General features: G+C 60.9%; 1 protein-coding gene across 3 annotated transcripts in view; it reads right to left on the bottom strand.

Moving 5' to 3' along the window:
- Positions 1-14,719, bottom strand: part of MXRA7 (matrix remodeling associated 7) — a 31,394-nt gene that overhangs the window by 7,442 nt on the left and 9,233 nt on the right. For 2 of the 3 annotated variants that reach the window (XM_075440793.1, XM_075440794.1), the window contains exon 4: positions 9,806-9,905. In XM_075440793.1, the coding sequence (XP_075296908.1) occupies positions 9,806-9,905 (100 nt within the window). Of the gene's footprint in view, positions 1-6,991; positions 7,073-9,805; positions 9,906-14,719 lie in introns of all 3 variants that reach the window. The other variant, XM_075440795.1, reaches the window with a different exon arrangement.

The raw sequence follows: 14,719 nt of genomic DNA, 5'->3' as shown, positions 1-14,719 counted from the left end.
AACTTGGGGGAAGGGAAGGCAAGGCAACTTCCCACCTCCGGGCAGAACAAGCCGCTGTTCGCAAACCTCGTGTGCTAAGAAGGAGGGAGGAGGCACTTTGCTTCATCAACTGCAGCAGGATGGTCGAAACTCAGAACCAAGGCTAAGTTACAACCCTTCTGACCTACTGCCAGAGGCTGGAGAAGCCCAGCTAATTGGGAGCCTTTGTTAGCTCCAGGGGTTACTGCCTCACTGCCCTGTGCCGAGCTCCCTGGGCTGCTGGCACCCTTGTCCAGCCCCGATTCCTCCTCCCACCTGCAGCCGGACGAGCCGGGAGCAAGCGCCGGTCTCACCGGGCAGCGTGCCGGAGCAGTTCGGCCATTCTCCATCTTCCTACAGATGCGTCTGCTCCAGGGGAGCAGGCAGAACCCCCCGACTCTCGGCAGGTCACAGGGCTTCCCTTTGCTGGGAAGCTCTCCCGGTGTCCTGGGGAAGGCGGGCGAGATGATGAGATGTGCTTTGTGGGTGCGGACATCCAGGCACTCCCCGCGGTCTTGCAGCGTGCCGTCAGCACGCCGGGGCTGAAAAGCGTGGTCGCTTGTTCTCAGCTCAAACCTCTCAGACTCTGCCCGTCCTGTGCCAGCATCTCACGGCCCAAACACCCAACGACAGGCTGGGCAACGGCCAGAGACCTGCGCAACGGCAGAGGGAAGCCACAGCTCACATCACAAACACACCCAGACGCACCCCAGCCCGATTCCTCCTGAATTCAGTAGGGTTCCCTGCCCAGAACACCTGAGCCCCGCTTGGAAGACCCCTGATCCCCACAGCCGCAGCACGAAGGCGGATGACAGCCTCATCCCTTCCTCAATCCCTGCCAAAGGTCGCCTTCTCCAGCCGGATCCCGGATGGCAGACACGGGCTGAAGCATCATGCGGGACCGGGGTTACCCCAGCAACACCGCGGAGGCTCCGCGGCTGACGCTTCAGGACAAAGGAAGGAGATTGTCCGGAGGGGATAATCGCTCCGCAGGATTCACAGCGCCGAGGATCAGATCGTCCCGCTCCAGTCACGCGAGCGTAATCAGATTTCACGCGCGGGGGCATCAGCTCGTTGCCGTGGGGGCCACGCGGAGAGGTTCCCTCCAGCACGCCGAAGCTGGAGCGGTGAGGGATGGAGGGTCGCAGGGATGGGATGGGGCTCCGCTGCAGCCCCTCGTGGGGATACTCATCTCCAGACCGACAGCTGGGCTGAGAAGTTCTGAAACCAAGCATGAACTTCAAGGAGGATGTCCGTCAGAGCCGTAAATTCTCCCTCTGCACAACGGGAACACCCCTCACTGCTCCTGGAGCCAGCTGAGAGGGGGATGAGATTAGAGAGCACGCGGCTCTGTCACTGGGGACATCAGGGCCATATGAACCCTCCGGCTGAGAAGCTCTGACGTTGCTGCCACAGAGCCCAGGAGACTGAATTAGCTGGGGATGGCGGCTGAGAGCTCTGAGCCACTGCTCATTCCCGGTTCTTCCCTCCTTTCCATTCTCCTTGGACGTTGAGATCAACCTGGCTGGCTTGCTTTCCTGTGGCAGCCCATCAGTCAAACTGGCTTAGAGTCTTCTCTTGGTGGAAGGTCGTACCCTCTCTGCAGATACCGATTACCCAAAGATCTCTGCTCCAGCCCCAGCCGAAGGCTAAGTCAGCGAATTGTACAATTTTTCAGCTGGACATGGTTCTGTGCAAGGAACATCTGGAGAACAAGGAGCTCAGACAAGGGCAGGTGCTGGCTCATGAGAGAGGCTCAGATACTGAAGATCTCCAAGACCATGCTTCTCCTGAAGCATGGAAACTGCATGTCCTTCTGGTGGCCTCAGAAGCACTCCAGCTCAGCCGTGGCATCAGGACAAGGGCCTGGACTCCTTGCCTTTGAGAGCAGACAGCATCCCAGCACAGACAAACGGGGGGCTGGTGGCATTCCCGTATGTGTTCGTCCCTCATGCGTGCAAAATCTGCAGCAGGAGGTCAGGGAATCCTGCAGCCCACCCACAGACTGCAGCTTTCCAAAGGAATCCTGACCCACTCCGAGGAGATCCCAGAGCATCCTGCTGTCACCATCTCCGGCAATCACTTGTGCCCTTTTCAGGAATAATTTCACTCAAAGCTGATTTTCTGAAGCGCAGACCATTCCCAGCTCCTTCCCTTGGCAGAGGTGCTCGGCTCCTCGGGAACATCGGTCCTCTGGTCTGACATCCTGGCAAGGAGGGCAGGCAGCAATCTGGCTCCAGACCTTTTTCAATCCGGATGGGCCAGGATTGACCCGTGAGGACCGAGAGCAGTGAAGAAAGGCCCTGGGTGTGGGGCAGACCTGGCAATGGGTGGTCAAGCTTTCCCCAGGCAGCTTCCTCCCATTTCACTGCTGGGGATGGTCCCATCACCGCTGCTTCCCATGTCTCTACCGTTGGGACCACTACCTTCTCACTTCTGGTAGTGACCGTGACCCAGTCTTGTCCAGGGTCGGGGTACTGCAGGCAGAACAAGAGGAACGATCCACTAAATCTAAGTTTTCCAAGTGGTCCCTAAAGTGTGGGCCAGTTGCTTCAACCAACAGGTAAAACATGGAGAGAGAGGGGGGACTTAAACGCACAACAGGGAGCGACAGTCAGTGCTTAGAAAAGTAAAGCGCGGAACAGCGAGAGGTACCAAAGGGAGCTTCTAACAGCACAAGTCTGAGCTCCTCCAGCGGGACAGAAAAGCTGAGAGGTGCACATGGCCTCGGGAGATACCTCTTGCTCCTCAGGAGATACCTACTGCTCCTCAGGAGCACTGGGAAAGCTGTCGAGACTGCCGGAGCCCGCGCGACCGGGAAGCACGAGTCCCGTTGCCCGTAGGACAGGGGTTGGCGAGGAGTCCATGGGGCTGGGGGCTGCTGCCCCCCAACTGACCCTGCCCACCGCTGCTTCCGGGCAGAAGCCTCGCACGTTTCCCAGCCACAGCGGCGACGGCCAAGCAGCGCAGAGCACAGCCAGGCCAGCGGCTCAGGCTCCGAGAGGCCACCATCACCTCCTTCAGACCATCCCCTCGCAGTGCTCCGCGACCCCCAGCCCACGCCGCAGCGGGCCAGCCGGCGCCTTCCTCCATCACTGAGAGTTTGTGCTCTGCCTCGCTGTCTCCAGCCCGCACCCAGCCTGGCGGGACGCCCCGGTCCCCGCAGCCCTCGGTCTCCCCAGGCGCAGGGGAGCCGCGGGAGAGGCAGAGCCAGACCCCGGAGAGTCAGCAGACAGCCAACGCAAGGCGCCCGTGCTGCACAGGGTCAGGCAGAAGCAGGTGGAGACAAGCGGTGAGCGCTGGGCGAGGGAGGGACGGAGAAGCAGCCGCAAGTTGGGGCAATGCAGGATCGGAGCCAAAAGGCAAAAACCGGGAGCTCAAAGCAGAGCTGCTGCCTGGTCTGAAACCTCATCCCACGGCAGGCTCGGAGACTCGCGTCCTGCAAAGGCTTCGGGGAGCTTGCAAACGTTTCCTCTCTGGGACAGGAGAGGAGGAGACGGGGAAGGGGCTTCCTGGGCTCCCCTTCCCCTGGGTTTCCGAGGGAGGCATCCCAAGCAGCTCCGTTCTAAAGCTGCTGGGGACTCGCGGCTCAGTCGGATGCTCCACAAACAGGGCCGGAGCGGAAGGCGACTGACGTCCCGCGGGTCCCAGGACGGCTCCCCAGGGATACGGGGGGGGCCAGGAAGAGCACGGGGCCACCGGAGACTCCTCAGCGGGGACCCCCGGACACAAAGTGCCCCTTTCCCACGAGGCGGGTGGGAAGGCACCGTGCTCCCGTGCTGGGCGTTACACCACTGACGGCAGCCGTGCCTGCGGCTGCTGCCATCCCCGTGGCTGGTGCCCGCGGTGAAGCCATGGCCAGCCCGACCCGAAGCGTCCCACCGCCCCCGGCTGCGCGGTCCCTTGCTGCTGCTCCTCTCCCCCCAGCCCAGGATGACTATCGTGCTGCAGAAGATGAAAAGCAAATCAATAATAAAACCCCAAAGAAGGCATAAGCTTACCAGCGTCCCTCATCCAAAAGCAGCCCCATGCTGGAGAGGACAGGACAGCGACGCTGCCGGGGTGGGGTGAGGGTCAGCAGAAGGGAAGGGAGGAGGAGGAGGCCCAGGTCCCATGCTATGGAGCGGGGAGCAAGCGAGCGAGCCAGGGCTGCGTGATGGCGATGCAGGGGGTGGGCAGGGACAGACGGTGACAGAAATCTCTCCCAAAACGCAACCTCCCCCAGCCCAGTCCACCCACTTCATTTTGGAGGGCCAGTGGTGGGGATGCTCAAAACAGGTCAAGGTCTGTCCAGATGGTCATTAGACCCTGGCAGCTGCCTCCTGCCCTGTGTGCTTCATCGCAAGCGTTGTCTTCTTCAAAACCAAACCTCAGCACGGTTCTCCCTCCAGCCACAGCCACATCCCCGCTTTGACCCGGAATGCCAGGCAGAGCAGGGAGAGGCCTCTCCTCTCTGTCACTCCCAGAGCCGGGATCTGTCCAGGGCAGCCTGCCTTGCTGAAAGTCCAGGGTCCAAGCCCAGTTTTCTTCTGTGCCTCGTAACCAAGAGGAGCTCTGAACCCAGCCGGGGAGGAGGCAGATCTCCATTGCTAAATCACCACCAAGAAAAGGACTGAGTGCGAGACGTGCAGCCGTCCAGTTCCCCTCGCATGAATTCCAGCTTGCGGTTGAGCCCTAGGGTTAAGCCTAGCCCGGATTCAAGCAGCGTCTCCTCAACCCACCCATGGCTGGCCAGGATGAGAGGAGAGGACTGTGGGGAAGGAGGACAGTTTGCTTCTAGAACGGGTCACCTGGCTGCAGGAACCGGGCCCATTAGCCCAGGAAACTGGGAATTCACCCCTACCTTCTCAGCCTTACAGAGGCTGGCCCGTGGTCGGGGGGATCACCTGGGAAGTCATCTCTACCTTCTCAGCCTTACAGAGGCTGGCCCATGGTCGGGGGGGATCACCTGGGAAGTCATCTCTACCTTCTCAGCCCTACAGAGGCTGGCCTGTGGTCAGGGCGATCGCCGGTTCCATCCAAGAGCGCACCAGCAAACAGCAGAGAGCGTCTGAGCCGGCCGGGGCCATTCACTCAGACCCTGCGTAAGGGGTCTGCACGGGTGCCCCACATGGGACAGCTTCTGGCTCTCCACCCCCACCTCTTCCTAAACCCCAGAAACAAGAGAGGTGACAGAGAGGAGAGGCCTTTCCACAGACCATCACGTGGGATCTGCTCTCCTTTCCCCAGCCAACACACTCAGCGAAGAGGGGCAAGGACAGAGCAGAGACAGCTCAACCCTGTGGCACCACCGAGGCCGACCCAGACTTGGTCAGGACCTGCTCTGCCTCACGGAAAGGGAGAACTGGAGGCAGAGACCCGAGGGGGTTGTTCTCTTGATTGTTTTGCCTTGCTGCAGCTGTCAACGCTCAACGCAGCCCTGATCACGCTCCTTTCTAACGCCAGAAAACTCCCACTGGCCTCTTCCAACCTCACGGGAAGTCTGAAAGGCAGCGGCAGAGACCACTTCAACCCATCCATGTGAGCCCTGAAGGCACACTGGGGAGCCCTTCCTCTTCCTCCCAGCCAGGACACAAGCACCTACGCGTGCCGACACCGCCCAGCCCTGTCTGCGCAGGGGCCAGCCGCCCCGCGACGAGCCGCGTTCCTCAGCCTGAACCAGCGCTTCGCCCCGCAGCAGCTGCAGGCGGCCACAGACGGCCGAAAGCCTCGGGTGCAGAAGAGAAGGGCTTGGGAAATACGCTGTGCTGGCTTGGCCGAGGGCTGCGTCCTCCCCCTGCACTCTCCCCCTTCCTGCCCAGACTATTTTTCTCCCCCGGGGAGCAAACACCACGTGCTTCTGTTCTGGAAGTGCTGGTGACCCACCAGCCGCGACCAGGCACAGCCACCACCCGAGCAGACGTATTTCCCAGCTGGATTTACTGGCCTCCTCCCTCGCTGAGCAGTCCCTCTGTTTCTAAAGACTGAAGTAGCCAGGAGCAGGAAGTTGCATCACTCAGTAAAGGTCACATTCCTTCCCCTTTTAGTCCAGATTTAGCACCAGTTTGAAGCCGCAAGACTCCAGTGAGTACTACAAAGAGAACCGCCGGCTCTGGAGTGATGCAGGTCAAAGCAGAAGTGGGTTTCTGGTGAAACAACCCAATCGACTGCGTGCCTGTCCGCTCCTGGCAGAAGACCTGCAGCCCTTCCTGGAGAAGGCAAGTTGTTCTTTCCAATGGCACCTCCAAAATCAAGGGTCCCCAAATGAAGACTCGTGGACTACTGACCACCGCAACAAGGAGCCTGGAGGGGGCCTGGGGGACCTGCTGGCATTTCTGGGGATGCTGCTTCATACAGGAACCTGGTGGTCTACGGGAAGAGCTGGCTCACCCTGAGGGTGCCGGAGCCCTGGCCCAGGCTGCCCAGGGAGGCTGTGGAGTCTCCTTCTCTGGAGATATTCCAGCCCCGCCTGGCCGCGGTGCTGTGCAGCCTGCTCTGGGTGACCCTGCTTGGGCAGGGGGCTGGGCTGGGGGACCCACAGAGGGCCCTGCCAACCCTGCCATGCTGGGATTCTGTGATTCTGTGGAAACTGGAGGGCTGACAGGGCTAAAAGCAAAGGCTAAGCAAAGCCCCAGCTTTGGCACATGCCTTAAGACAAACCCCTCTCTTGCTCAGCAGCCCTCATTTTCCACGTCAGGAAACAGAAGTGGTGGTGGGATGTCCAACCTCAGGCATCCCGGATGGAAGAGGTGAGCCCCAAATGCCAGAGCCCCCGTTGCCCTCATGGAAAATGAGGTGGAGAGAGAGGGAAGCGGACTCATCGATCTGTTACGAGGAGGGAAGGGGGAGGGAGGTGGGGAGGGAGGTGGGACAGGCAGTCAACTGCAGCTCAGAAACCAGCCCTCCCCCAGAAAACGAGACCCAGCAGCAACAACCCCACGTTAGCAGATGTTACCAGTGGTACCACGACTTCTGAGAAACAGCGTGTCCTTACCAAAACCATTTGCAAGAATGTTTGTGGCCGAGGACCTACGGTGCTTGCTACAGAGATGTGAGGTCAGAGGTCAGCTCAATCCTGCAACAGAAAGGTGGCAAAGCCGGGTCACGGCAGGCCGGCAGCATGGCCGGGGTGCGCGGGGTCGGGTGGGACTGCGGGGCATGAGGATGCGGGACGGGGCTGAGCCACGGCGCTCAGCTCACCCAGCAGCAGCCCTGACCCCGACGCCACCCGCGAGGCCCGACATGCAAAGCTGCTGATGCCGCAGGGAAGATTGAGGGGGGAAAAGTGAGCCAGCAACAAAGCAAGACAAAAAGAAATCACAAAGCTGCCCTAAAGAAATGAACAACACAAATACGGAAGAGGAGAAAATAAAGGAGCAGGAGGAAAAACACGTCTGCCAACGGCCTGCAGAGCAGAAGGCTGCGGAGAGCCTCCCAGGGATTCCGATGTCCAGGCACCGTCCATGAGTCCCAGGTGCACCGTCCTGCCCTGGGACCGCTCCAGACGGACACGATCAATGATGCCCAGGAGGTCCCACCAACCCAGGAAAGGTCCACCAGCCCCTGGAGCTCCAGACGGACACGATCAGCGATGCCTGGGAGGTCCCACAGACCCAGGAAAGGTCCACCAGCCCCTGGAACTCCAGATGCACATGACCAGCGATGCCTGGGAGGTCCCACAGAGCCAGGAAAGGTCCACCAGCCCCTGGAGCTCCAGACAGACACGACCAGTGATGCCTGGGAGGTCCCACTGACCCAGGAAAGGTCCACCAGCCCCTGGAGCACGCTCTACAGCCCTGAGCACAGAACCCCTGCCCACTGCTGTCCGCGGGCAGCATCCCCTCAGCGTCCCCAGACCCTTGGGTGACTGCAGGAGCATCGGTAGCCACGGAGGAGCCAGCCATAGGCCCAGCAGGACTTGTGGCTGTGAAAACCTGCGTGGCAGTTGCTCAGCTGGTTTGGACGGAGCTGCTGGTTCAAAGGGTTTGGGTTTGCCTGCTGCAGGTGGATTGGTTTGTTGGTTGGTTTGCTCGCGTCGGTGCTCCGCAGGCTCCTGAAGAGCAGCTCCCGTCGAGCCCCATGCGTGTCACATTCATCCAGTTCATTCCAGCGCCGCCCTCCCCAAGTGGAAAATACGACAATGCTAACGGACCTGCTTGGCGTTTCGGAGGCTGGGGGCTCCAGGTACAATATATAACAAAAGGAAGAAAGCAAACAGCACTTTTCCTGACACCGCCAATGCAGAATCACCCACTGCCAGAGGACACCGGAGCTCGTTTCCGTTGCCGGCCCCAGAGCACACAGCCCTCGCAGTTCTCTGCTCCCAGCAGTACTATCAGGCTGGTGAAGCCCAAGATCTGGGGGCAGGTGGGAGCCCAGAAGCCAGCTGAGAAAGGGAAGACATCTCCTGCTGGGAAAGCCGGGTTTGAAATGGAGAGAACGGCTGTGGGCTCGGCTCGTGACAGCCGCCTGCATGGAGCCCTGCGCACCGCCCGAGTCTCCCCGGGAGCGGAGCGAGGACGTCTCAGTGCCAGCCCTGTGCAGGTCTCTGGATTCACGCTGCGTTCTGCAGCGCCCTGTCCGTGCCACGGAGAGAAGCCCCGGCCAGCCCAGCCACCAGCAACCCATGCTGGTGTTGCCCAGAGGCCTTGGGTCAGGAGAACGCCTGACCCGGGGGCAAGGTGCCATCCCTCCATCCTGGCCTTCCCCGCTGCGTCCGAGTTTCCGCTTGGTCCGCGTGAGGCCTTTGCACCGTACCAAGCGTGGTGGTACCCAACCCCCAGCATCAGAGGTGACGAATCCCCCACAGCCATCGCAGAAGGTGCACGCCGCTGGGCAGAGAGAGCCCCACAGCCCCCGGGACAGCAGCGGAGAGGACAGTGTCTCCTGGGCTTGCTTTGGGCTGCCACGGGGAGATCGGCTCCCTGCAGCTCGCCCTGGAGGGGGGGTCCGAGCCGCCCGGGTCTGCGGGGAGCCGCCTGCCGCAGAGCCTGCTCGCGGGGCAGAGCCGTGGCGGCAGGGTCCGGTGCCTCCGGTTCTGCCCCCGCTTGCAGGCAGAGCCTCCACGCCGACAGCACAGCCTGGCTTCGGGCAGGGCTCTGCGGCTTGAGGTGCGGGGCTGGCTTTGATTTCCCGTGTGCAGGCTGGGAGATCTTGAGCGGGAAAGCTGGTTTTTGGCAGTGAGACAGGCTCCTCCTTTCTTCAGGCAGGCCTCAAGCCCAGGAGGAAACTTCAGCAAAAAGTGCGAGATGGACACTTTTCCTTCTGTACCAGGGCCACGATGTGGCGAACCCCCCCCCACCGCTGAGAGCTGAGGAGCCAGCCCCAGGGACAGCCATTCCCACCTCAGCCCCGTCACAGGGAGCTCCCAAGCTCCACACTCGCTCGCTTTGCTGCAGCATTTCTGAGCTATGCCCATGCCCTCAGCTTGGAGGCCACCCGCAGGGTAAAGCGAAGGGAAACAGCCAGAGATGAGGTCCTCAACAGATGTAAATCAGCATGGTACTGATGGGATCAGGGGAACTACATCAGCTCGCAGCAGCTGGGAAACTTGGTCTGAGCATCCAGAGCAGGAGCTTGAGCAGCTCCCACGGCACACAGGGCCACAGCCTTCACCTCCGGGATCAGCGTGACCTTCGTTGTTCTCACGTATTCCTGGGAGGGAGAGGTCTGGACCACGGTGCAATGAGATGCTGAGCCCAAGGCTACCAAGGAGGTTTGGGGAGAGACGTCTGAGCACGCCCAGCTTGCTGTGGGAGGACACCAACCAGATGGCCTTCGGCAAGAAGAAAAAGGAAACCCAACCTACCTCTGTTCTTCCTCAAGTTCTTCTTTGGTCATCATTGACTTGTACTGGTCTCCCCTCAGCTTCCCAGGACTGTACTTGAAAGAGAACGCCTCATCTGCAGCTGGCGGGTGGGAGAGGGAGAGATGAAGCAGAGCAAGAGATTGTGTGAGCCCGGGACCTCCCGAGAGCGACGACCGACCGCAGCAGGCGGCTCCCTCGAGCTTCCGGCTGTTCCCACGCACGCGCCCTAAACGCTATGGCCACCCCAGAAGATGCTTCCACAGCCAGCTCAAGGCTCCAGAAAGCCTGGGCAGCTCCGGGGAAGCTGTGTGGACTGCGGTGCAGAGCCGAGGCGTTGCTGGCCAGAGGACGGTGGGAGCCTCGGCTGCAGCCGGCGCTGGAAACCGCGAGGACTGCTGCGAGCGAGCAGCCCGGCGCGGGAGCAGACACACTTAAATCCCACAGCACAGGAGCCATCTGCTGCTGCTCTCTTTGGATTCAAAGCCTGGCAGGCCCATCTTGGCTTATCAAGACATGCTAATCCTGCCCCGATTAGCTCGTGGCATTTTCCGCTTCTCTCCAGACCTGCATTCCTCCTCTCTCCCTCCCCTTGCCCAGGGGCCCTTACACAGAATCACAGAGTCATAGAATCACAGAATCATTACAGTTGGAAAAGACCTCTAAGATCATCAAGTCCAACTGTCAACCCATCACCACCATAAAACATAATTAAAAATCCTGTCCCTCAGGCATGACTGCACCACTCTGCTTGCTGTCACCTGCAAGCTTGTGGAGGGTGCACTCAATCTTTCTGTCTTCGTCGCTGCTTAAGATATTTAACAGTACTGGTCCCCGTATGGACCCCTGAGGTTAAAGGAAAACTAAAGAAGACTAAGGATATCTGGGTCAGTAAACATCAACCTTTCTCTTGAGCCTAACTTTTCACATTTATCTTGTTTTCATTACAGAGAAAGCCAGAAAAATGTTGACAAGACGTAATGAACACATTGCATTTAGTCCCATCAGCAGCACTGCCTGACACAACTTCGTAAGCATTCCTTTGAGGTGGTGGCTGACGGACGGAGCCACCAGCAGAGCCGTCCCCGGCCGCACAGCCCAGCAGCTCTCCTGCAGCCCTTGACGAGCCTCGTGAAGAAAGGAGGTGCCGCGCTGTAAATGCTGGGGCTGCAAAGGGAGCTGGGCCAAGGCAGCCCCGGGAGCCCCAACAGAGCCGGGGCCCAGCCGCTCTGCCGTGGCCGACGGACCCGCAGAGGCAGCCGAGGGCTCCTGCTCCAGCCCCGCTGCTCTCCTCCCCGGCTCGGCCCTGCGCTAAGCAGAGCACCGACGCTCACGACTCGGAGCCAAAGCCGATCCTTTCCCAATCGGATTTTGTTCGAGCACTGTTTGCTCTTAAAAACTTCTCCCCTGCTTTATCTTCCCACGGATGAGGACAACAACGGGAGTGGAGGTCAACCCACAGGGCAGCCCCGGAGGAGCGGCGTGGTTGCCTTTGCTGGTGATCCGCGGGCTGTTTATCCGCCAGCCGTTATCTGCCAAGGACTGCAGGGCTCGGCTGCCTCACCTCGAGCCATCCAGCATCGCTATTTCCACATCCATCCCGAAACATCTGCTGCTCCCACCATCCCTCGGAGTCCTGGGGACACCTCCAAGGGGTCCGCAAAAAGAAGATGTTACTGTATTATCTGCACAGCCCTGAAAAATTGCACGTTCTCCACAACCCAGATACCCAGAACGGTACCTCCCAGCACCAGGAAGACCCCAAGAGTGGTGAAACTCCTCCGTCTTCTGTAGCAGAAGAGACTGTTCCAGCTGTACATAAACTGTTCCCTGCCCCAGCCGCCTGGGAAGCCCCTTCCAACCCTCGCCGCTGCTGCTGCAGGCACCATGTTCACCACAGTCTCTAAGCCTCCACCCACAGAATCACAGAATCCCAGCATGGCAGGGGCTGGCAGGGCCCTCTGTGGGTCACCCAGCCCAACCCCCTGCCCAAGCAGGGTCACCCAGAGCAGGCTGCACAGCACCGCGGCCAGGCGGGGCTGGAATATCTCCAGAGAAGGAGACTCCACAGCCTCCCTGGGCAGCCTGGGCCAGGGCTCCGGCACCCTCAGCGGGAAGAAGTTCTTCCTCGGGTTCAGCTGGAGCTTCCTCTGCTTCAGTTTGTGCCCGTTGCCCCTTGTCCTGTCGCTGGGCACCACTGGAAAGAGTCTGGCCCCATCCTCCTGACCCCCACCCTGCAGATATTTAGAGGCATTTCGAAGGTCCCCTCTCAGCCTTCTCTTCTCCAGGCTGAACAAGCCCAGCTCCCTCAGCCTCTCCTCGTAGGAGAAATGCTCCAGTCCCCTCCTCATCCTCATAGCCCTCCGCTGGACTCTCTCCAGTAGCTCCTCATCTCTCTTGAACTGGGGAGCCCAGCACTGGACACAGCACTGCAGATGGGGCCTCCCCAGGGCAGAGCAGAGGGGCAGGAGAACCTCCCTCGCCCTGCTGCCCACACTCCTCCTCATGCACCCCAGGATCCCATTGGCCTTCTTGGCACCCAGGGCACGCTGCTGGCTCATGGTCACCCTGTCGTCCCCCAGCACTCCCAGTCCCTCTCCGCAGAGCTGCTCTCCAGCAGGTCCGCCCCAGCCTGTACTGGTGCCTGGGGTTGTTCCTCCCCAGGGGCAGGACCCTGCCCTTGCCCTTGTTGAACCTCATCAGGTTCCTCTCTGCCCAGCTCTCCAGCCTGTCCAGGTCACCCACTCAAATGAAAAAACCCCGCGGCCCCTCTCCTCCCCTCCTCACAGCCAGAAGGATCCAGCATCAGCAGCTTCCCTTTATTTTCCGGACAATTCTGCCCTTAAGGATTTTCTCCCTGTGTCCAGGGTCAGCTGCTGACTTCAGGGTTCCTCCGACCCAAAGCTCCCGCACGCCCTCAGCTCTCGCTGACCTTGGGGACCCCCAGGCAGAAGACGAGTCAGCGCCTTGTTCTGCAGAAGGGGCAATCTGAGATCTCACAAACAAGCTGAGACTGAGCACGCCGAGCGCTGCGAGGTCACTGCCACCAGCGAGCGGAGTGTGCCCGGAGTGATGCCAGCGGGCTGGGCATTGAACAGAAACCTCCTCCCTGCAGACGCCTCTGCTTCCTCCCTGCTCCTCTACATCTCTGCGTCCCTGATCTCAGGGAGCTTCCCGGGGAGGTCCTGGTGGGTTACTGTCCAGTTACTGATCCGAGTGTTCCTCTAATCCCAAACCACCACCGGGGCTCCTGAGGGAATGACGAGGTGAAGCGTTTCCCCGGTATTTGGGCAAGTGTCCAAACACAAGCCCAGACACCGCCACGCTCCAGTCCCGCAGCTCCAGACGTTCACACCCCGCTTCCCTCGCGGGGAAGCCCGCCGAACCCGCAGACACATACGCCTGGCCAGCTGGCGACAAGCAGTAACGCTGCGGCTTCGGCGGCCGTAAAAGCGCACGGCGAGACAATTCGGCTGGCTGCTGCTTTGGGGGATATGGAGAGAAAGGGGAAAAACAAAAGAGGGTGTGTACCATCCTGCTTCTTACCCTGCTGCCGAGCGGGAGCCGTTGCATTGCCTATAGCTCGCCGGATTTCAAGGAAAATTAAGATCATTTTCCTCATGTGGCCTTCTGCCGAGTAAAGTGAGATTTGGGATGTTGCCTGTCCCACAAAGGGCAGTTTAATTGCCACCCCACCAGAAAACAACAAGGGAAGAGGGAGGCGAGGAGGCCACCCTTCTCCCTGCCCACATGTCGTGGTTAAAAAGGAGCCGGCGTGTGGCTCTGGGAACCACTGGGTGTTTTCTGAGCTTGGGAACTTCCTTCACAGACTGAAAACAAACACCAGGAAAGAGGCGGAAAGGAGGAGGGCGAGTTTTCACAGGGACAGCGAAGCCCCTAAGAAAGATGAGGTGACCCACTCACTCCGAGCCTCCACTGGTTCCTATTAAAGAAAACATTTGTCCTTCCTCTCCCTGCCCGCGCCGTGACCGGGGGCTCCCGGGGGAAGCAGCCCCTCCAGCGCGCCTCTGCTCCGAAGGCGCTGGCTCCAGCGCACGCCACGAGTTCCTGCCTCCCCCCTGCCTGCCCCGCTGCCCGGCACGGAGAAGCTGCTCCGGGGGGTTGGCCCCACGGCTGCACCCCGGGCCGGGGACTGACCCCCGGGCCAGGCCCGTGAGCCTGAGAGGGATCTCTGCCGGGCGGCAGCTCAGCGGCTGCGGCCGGGCCAGGACCCAGCACCGCGCGGGAGAAGGGGCGAGGGAAGGAGCGAGGCTGCTTCCCAGCAAAGCCCAGGCAGCTCCGATATTCCCAGCTGCGCTCCGCTCACCTCCTCCTCACCGGGCTGAGCCGGTGCTTCGCCCAGTCCCGTTACAAACCGCCCCAGAAACTGTGAACGACCCAGGAGAGGGGCTGGTGGCTGCCTGCGGGAGATGCTTAGGGAGGATGCTGGGCTAGCGATGACCCCTGGCCAGGGACCATCGTCTCCACCTGATCCCAAGCCACCGCGCTCCGGGGCGATGCGAGCGGTGCCGGAGCAGCGCTGACACCGGGCTGCAGCGAGGGAGGCAGCGCCTGGCAGAGCCGCATCCCGGAGCATCCGTTCGGCCGGACGCGCCCATCGCGCCTCAGACCAGCTCTCCCGCGGCCCCGCACCGCAGCTTCCCCGACCCCAGCGCTGCGAGGAAGCCCAACGGCGCGGAGCAAGTGTCTTCGGGGAGCTCCGTCCCCAAAGGCGCTTCCCCCACCTTGCGGGCACAGCGCCGGGATTAAAATCTGATTCTCTGCGGCATTAGGCGTAATCCTCCCGAGCCAGGGGATTGCCAGGCAGCACCTCAAAAAGGGCAAGCGGAAAGGGGGGCAGGGCGAGGGGCACACCCCAAGCCCCGCTGCTGCCCACGGGCACCCCAGGCAGGGGCT

Source organism: Opisthocomus hoazin, chromosome 21 (assembly GCF_030867145.1).
Source record: "Opisthocomus hoazin isolate bOpiHoa1 chromosome 21, bOpiHoa1.hap1, whole genome shotgun sequence".
NCBI classification, from domain to species: domain Eukaryota; kingdom Metazoa; phylum Chordata; class Aves; order Opisthocomiformes; family Opisthocomidae; genus Opisthocomus; species Opisthocomus hoazin.
This window is presented reverse-complemented; position numbering and strand designations above follow the sequence as displayed.